We start from the raw sequence: 6,577 nt of genomic DNA on the forward strand, positions 1-6,577 counted from the left end.
AGTTGTATAAGTGGTGAAGTGTGCATCGGCACTGAGAATGGCAGCAGTGCGCTTTTGAACTAAAACCCAGAAGGTGCTTTAGTTCAAAAGTGCACCTCCGTCACTTTCTGCATGCTGACGCACGTTTTGCTGCTTTATACACTTGTACACAATGCAGCGCAGTACGCGTCAGCTTGCATGCGGAGCACTGCAGCAGATCTCTGGCATGTTGTGGGATGAAACTATGTATATAAATGCTCCAGTTCTCCAAAAAATACAGGAATTTGTTTTAGCTGAAACTTTATAGCACGCCCTGTGGCAGATGAAACATCAGCCTAAACAGTTGATGCCTGCCAAATTTAAACAATAGTTTATCAAGTATCTGCTCCACTGTTCATACCTGACCATACTCTAATAAGTAAAACAAGTTTTATTCTTGTCACTTTTAATAAACCAGTACAGAGGTGCAAGGAAAAAAGCAACTAAACAACAGCCTACCATGTGGGTTTCCTGAGAGACGATGCTTCTTGGGAATTGAAAGAGCAGCGATGCCCTTGCCAGTCTTTCCTGCACAACAAACTCTCGAAGAGAGTCATGTGGGAGTTATAATGCGTAGGGCTAATGCTCCCTTCCCAAGTGCGCTGGGTACCTTAAGAGTAGGGGTGAGCAAAATGAGGCCCATGGGTCCACTGCAGCCAGCCAAGCCATTCTATCTGGCCTGCAGAGCCCCTAAAAAAATTTTAGAAAATATTAATCTGCCCTGGGCTGCCTGTCCTGTGGCCCTTGATGCTTTGCTGAAACTCAGTAAGCAGCCCTCTGCCCAAAATAATGACCTACCCCTGCTTAAGAATCACAGACTGATCAAACCTGTGGTTTTTGTGATAAAATAATAATAATACTTAGACTGACTATTCTAAGCAAGAACCTTTTATTAAATGTAGGCAAGGTGCCCAGCACAAGGGGGTTGGGGGTGTGGAGGAATCTCAAATCCTAGCCTGGGGCCTCCAGACATTTTCATAAGACAGCTGGCCTCCAGGGCCCACTTCACATCCTAATAGACCCCAGGCCAGAGGTCTGCTCCTGTTCTGGCCAGGAAAACTCGGGGTATTCAAATAGTCTGCAACCAGCTGCTAGTATCCCATCTCAACCCAGGGTTGGCACTTCTGGATTCCTGGTGCTGCACTGCTCACCCCATCCAGGCAGCAGCGAGGTCTTGGTAAAAATCCTCCCCACCGTGGCTTTTGCAGTGTGCCAGGAGGTGCACGCTTTCCCGGAAACCCTTCCCACAATCGGGGCACTTGTGGGGCTGCTGTCCCATGTGGATGCTCTGATGGTTCTCCAGGTCTGAGCTGCGGCTGAAACCGATGCCGCACTCGTGGCAGGGGAAGGGTCTCTCTCCAGTGTGGATCCGCCGGTGGACCAGGAGATCTGGGTGCCGTGTGAAGCCCTTCCCACAGTCAGCACAGTGGAAAGGGGCATCTCCTGGGTGGCTGCTCTGGTGAGCCATGAGGAGGGAGCGGTGGCTGAAGCTCTCCCCACAGCGAAAGCAGGTGTGGGGCTTTTCCTCCATATGGCTGTAACGATGCATTTCCAGCTGCCCAGGCCGCTTGAAGCCCTCCCCACACTCGGGGCACTTGTAGCGGTCGTCCTGGAGGTGGGTGCGCTGGTGGTTGACCAGGAGGGAGCGCTTGCGGAAGCGCCGGTCGCATTTGGGGCACTGGTGGGGCCAGGTTTCCATGTGGCTCTTGCGGTGGGCGGCCAGGTCGTAGTGGCGCAGGAAGCCCTCCCCACAGTCAGGGCAGGAGAAAGGCACCTCGCCTGTATGGGAGCGCTGGTGGATCACCAGGTCGCGGCGCCTCAGGAACCCTCTCCAGCAGTCGGGGCAGGGAAAGGGCTTCTCCCGCGTGTGGGCCTGCTGGTGTTGCAGGAGGCGAGCACTGTTGATGAAGGTTTTTCCGCACTCAGGGCACGGCCACTGCTTTTCCCCCGTCTGGAGCTTCAGCACCACTTGGATGTACTGGCTGCCTTCACTGCTGCCACCGGGGGGACCAGGGCTGCCCTGTTGCCTAGCTGGCTGGCTTCCCAGGGGCTCCCGTGTCCCTCCCTGATTTTCCATGGTTGCTCCAGGCGCAGGACTCCAAGGCACCTCCCCTTCAGATTTGATCGATAACACTGGGGACGGTTCCACCAGCTCAGGCATTGAGGATTTGTCCTCAGGTGGTGCTGATACTGCCCCTTGCAGCAGCACGAGTGGAGGGGTCCCTGCCACGTCCCCTTCAGCTGTTTCTGGTATTGTCCCATGTGGTTGCGTATGCTGAGAACTCTCCTCGTCATGGTCACTTGCTGTGCCACCCCTGGCGGGGACAGCGGGAAAATCCAGACAAGAGTTATTTCCTGCGGGGGGTGAAAAGGGAACCTCAGACAGGGGAACAAGCAAAGGTGGCAAAAAGCAAACCAAAATAACTGGGTAGGGAGGGAATCAAAGATGCAGAGTCACATCCCCACCACATCCTTCCCCAGAAAGGAGACCGGAAGGACCAATCCTACCCCTACATCCCAATCAATTGCTTGGGGAGGAGTGCACAGGAGGGAGACGGCTGCCAGACTGGGTGGGACATCAAGGGTGATGACATAAGGACACAGTCCCTTTCATGGGGGTCACCTCAAGTGGCAGGAGCCAAGGCCTTTTTGGGAATCCCAGCACTCCCCTTGACTTACTAATGGTTGGTCTCAATTCAGTTCTCAGGTATTCAACCCCTTAGGCCCTGTGTGCCAGGTGAGTGGACCAGGGCCAATTTTGCATGCTGGATCAAGTCCTGTGTGCCAGCATCAGGCCCCAGGGCCTGGCACTGCCCCCTCCTACCAGGATTGGGCCCCAAAAGCCTGGCACCACCCCTCTCCCAGTCCCCCCCCACCAGGGTTGGGCTCCAGGGTCCAGCATCACTCCTGCTCAGCCTAGTGCACAGGGCCTGGTGCTCCCCATGGGTCCCAAAATTCGGCAGCAGGGACACAGTGGCACCACTCCCCCGCTGCCAAGTTTCCTGACCCGCGGGGAACCCTGTGGATCAGATGACAGCACCATGGGCCCAATGTCACAGCGCTGCAGGTTGAAGGTGGTGGATTGAGCACTTCTTAGTTGAGTCCTTACCTATGCAGGCTCCTCTTGCAGTTTTCCTTTCCTTAGAGCCTACAAGACATGGGACCTGAGCCCCTTCCTCCTGTTCCAGCTGGGAGATCTCATCATCAGGCTCTGAGTCTGGAAACCCTGCTCGGAGAAGAAAATGAGAGACCAGGGGGCATTTTTGGATATTTCTCATGAAAAAAAAAATCCTCCACGGTTTTGCCCTCAGTTAATTTTAAAGCAGTAACATCTCAGGGCCAGCTCCCTTCCCCCCCACAACCCCATGTTCAGAGCCTCTGTTAATGAGGGGTTTATCCTGTATCTGCTGGAAAGGCACAGTCCAGCTCGCTATCACAGGCATGCCTATAACACAGACAAGGCAGCTCTGTGGCCCTGAAAGTGAGGACTCCAGTCAGAGGGGAAGCCACCCTCCATCTGTTTGCTGACAGGTAGCAGCCCAGGGAGAGAGTCACGGGGTAACAGGCCAGTGAGCATGGGCTAGTGGGATTCAGCATAGAAAGCAAATGGAGAAAGGGAGGGGAGATGTTGCTGGATGCAGATCAGGATAGCAGAGGCCAGCCAAACTCATTCAGGGATCGCAAACAAAAACTCTTACCAGCAAAAAGGGGAGAGACCTACTCTGCCTCCTCGGTTCACCCAGACATGTGGAGGGGTGGAGGAGGTAAGTCATTCGGGAGGGCACTACCACCTGCTGCCTGGATGGATGGGAAGGCAGGAGAGGTGTCTCCTATGAACCTGCTGACCTGAAAAAGATGAGGGAGGACTGGACAAGCTGCTGCAACCATAGTGGGAGCGCCAGATATTTTCTTTGCTGGGGGATGGTGCCTGTATTGGTTTCACCAATGCTTTATGTGTGTCAGCATCCCTTGGGATCTCTCCTTGGGGATCTGGGCTCCATGGCTTGGTGCCCTCTTCCAGCTGTGAAATCATGTTGTATTTAGGAATGAGAAGTCCTGCAGAGGGAGGAAAATGTGGAACAGCTGCAAATACAGACCGGGGAAGGATGGGCTAGGCTGCATCAGAAAAGGACCTGGGGAGTTGCAGTGGACCGTAAGGTGACTGAGCCAACCATGTGCTCCTGTTGCAAAGAAAGGCCAATAACGTAGCAGGATGTTTTAAAAGCCGTGTCACTCACAAACCCACGGAAGTGATTCTTCTGCTTTAAGTGCAGTGCCCAGTTTTGGTATCCACACTTCAAGAAAGATGTGAACAATTTAGAAAGAGTCTAGCAGAGAGCAACAAAAGTGATGATAGGCCTGGGAAACAAGGTTTACGAGAAAAGACTGAACAAACAAGGATAAATTAATCTGGAGAAGAGAAAACTGAAGGGAGGATTTGGTAACTGTCTTCAAATACCTGAAGGAATAACATACAAAGGAGACCAGTCTCTATGGCTGTAAGGGACAGGACCAGGAACAAGGATGTCAAATTGCAGCAGAGCAAACGTAGGATGGAGATTAGGAAGACCTTTCTCACTGTGGGGGTGGTTAAGAACAGGATTGCAAACTCCATCCCTGGAAATTTCAAGAGCAGGTTGGACAGACACTGGACTGGGATGGTTTAGTCAGAGATGATCCTGCCTTGAGGACGAGATGCTACTTGTCCTCAAGACCCTGAGGAAGATCCTTGTCCTCAAGATCCTGCCTCAAGGACTAGATCCTGCCTTGGATTAGATGACCTCCTGAGGTCCCTCCCAGACCTGTTTTTCTATGATCCCATACCCAGCCAGGACAGGGATCCTTACCCAATGAGGTCACGGTCTCATAATTCTCCTGCATGACGTCCCTATAGAGGGCTTTCTGACCGGGGTCCAGCAGAGCCCATTGCTCTTTGGTGAAATACACGGCCACATCCTTGAAGGTCACCAGCCCCTGAAATAGCAAAAGTCCTCTCAGTGCCTGTTGCCCCAGCCAAAATCCCAGCTACTTAGTGTGTCCTAGGCTGGCATCTCGCACACCCACAGACCTCCCAGCTTGTCCCCTCATTTCCCAGGACAGCCATATGACTCAGTCTCCGCTTCCTATCAAGAAATGCTGCCTCCTTCCAGTGGAAAACTCACTACTTTTCTCGCACATAGACTGTTTGCCAAAGGAGGAAAAAGGAGGGGAAAAAAGGGAGGGTGGGGGTGGCACGATTTCTTAGCAAAATCAAGCAAACTTTACCTTAGAAAAACACAGACCAACAGCATTTTTCCCATGCAGGTCAAAAAAGAGCATTATGCATCCAGGAAATTTTTCATAGAAAAATCTCTCATAGCCTTTGCGCAGGTGTTTGACATTTGTTCCTCACATCATGCTACACTGAAACTGGAAATAGGGGTCACATTTTTGAAGTGTGGGGGCAAGAGGCCCTGGAGCAGCTCCCTGATTGATTTTCAATCACTTGAGCCCTCTGAATCATGGCTAGAGGCCTCGCGGCAAAGACAGGCTGTAGCTCAGTGGTTCCCAACCTTTTTTTTGCTGTGACCTGCTGCTGGGAGTGGAGTGTGGCGGCAGCAGCGGCCAGGGGCGGGGGAGCTCCTGGCACGCGGCACGGCTCGTCCTTTGTATGCGGTGCCGCCGGCATTGCTTCCACAACCACGGGCAACTGGTGCCTCCTGAGTCTGAGGGGGCACCTGAAGAAGCTGCTGGTGGTGGCAGGGAAAGGGCTGGCGAGCACCTGCAGAAGCCACCAGCAGTGTTGGCAGCGAGGATGGGGCTGGCGAGCACCTGCAAAAGCTGGTGGTGGGGATGGGGCTGGCAAGCACTTGCAGAAGCCAGTGTCACCGTTGGCATTGGGGTTGGGGCTGGCAAGCACCCGCAGGGAACTGCTGCTCTAGGTGAACCACAAGTTAATATTTCCAATGTGGGCGTTGGTGGGGGAAATTCTCTGTCTTCTACTATGAAGGCATTCGGACTAGCTGATTATAAATGCCCCTTTTGCCCACCCTCCACATTCGGCAATCATCTATGACCGGCTGGCTACCCAGGCTTGGCCCGCTAGTCTCTCCTCAGTGCTCCTCCATCCATTTCCCAATGTCACACCTTATCAACGCCCCAAGGAATCTGGGTTGGCTTTTGTTCCCCCAGGTAGACCTCAGCCAGTCTGGCCACCTCCTTGCTGCTGCAAGGCTCCTTCGCCATCACCCAGGCCTGTGCGTCTGCTTGGAGCTCCCCTAGGAACTGCTCCAGGATGATGGCATCCATGATCTGGTCCTTGGTGTGCTCCTCCGGCTGCAGCCACTGCCAAGCCGCCTGGCTGAGGCGGGCCAGCGCCTTCCGGGGAGCTTCTCCCAGCTGCGCGGCTCCCGAGCGGAACCGCCGGCGCCGGGCCTCCTCGCCGGCCCACCCCGACACGGCCGCCTCTGCTTCAGTGCCGTTAGCTGCAGGGGCTTCCCTCGGCGGGGGGCCGGCCTCAGGCCCTTCTCCAGGGAGCAAGGGCAGTGCAGGGGGATTTCTGTCCCCATTGGGACGGTTG

The 6,577-nt window shown here is 54.1% G+C and overlaps 1 protein-coding gene across 1 annotated transcript in view; it reads right to left on the reverse strand.

Annotated features, from left to right (window-relative positions):
- LOC106721795 (zinc finger protein 449-like) overlaps positions 1 to 6,577 on the reverse strand; it is an 8,013-nt gene continuing 1,436 nt past the window's right edge. Inside the window, exons 3-7 of the mRNA XM_014526454.2 lie at positions 6,145 to 6,496; positions 4,866 to 4,992; positions 3,865 to 4,074; positions 3,128 to 3,244; positions 1 to 2,373 (exon numbers count right to left, since the gene is read on the reverse strand). Of these exons, the coding sequence (XP_014381940.2) occupies positions 1,166 to 2,373; positions 3,128 to 3,244; positions 3,865 to 4,074; positions 4,866 to 4,992; positions 6,145 to 6,496 (2,014 nt within the window). The 3' untranslated portion in view covers positions 1 to 1,165. The remainder of the gene's footprint in view (positions 2,374 to 3,127; positions 3,245 to 3,864; positions 4,075 to 4,865; positions 4,993 to 6,144; positions 6,497 to 6,577) is intronic.

This window comes from Alligator sinensis, unplaced genomic scaffold, assembly GCF_000455745.1.
Source record: "Alligator sinensis unplaced genomic scaffold, ASM45574v1 scaffold1307_1, whole genome shotgun sequence".
Classification (NCBI taxonomy): Eukaryota; Metazoa; Chordata; order Crocodylia; family Alligatoridae; genus Alligator; species Alligator sinensis.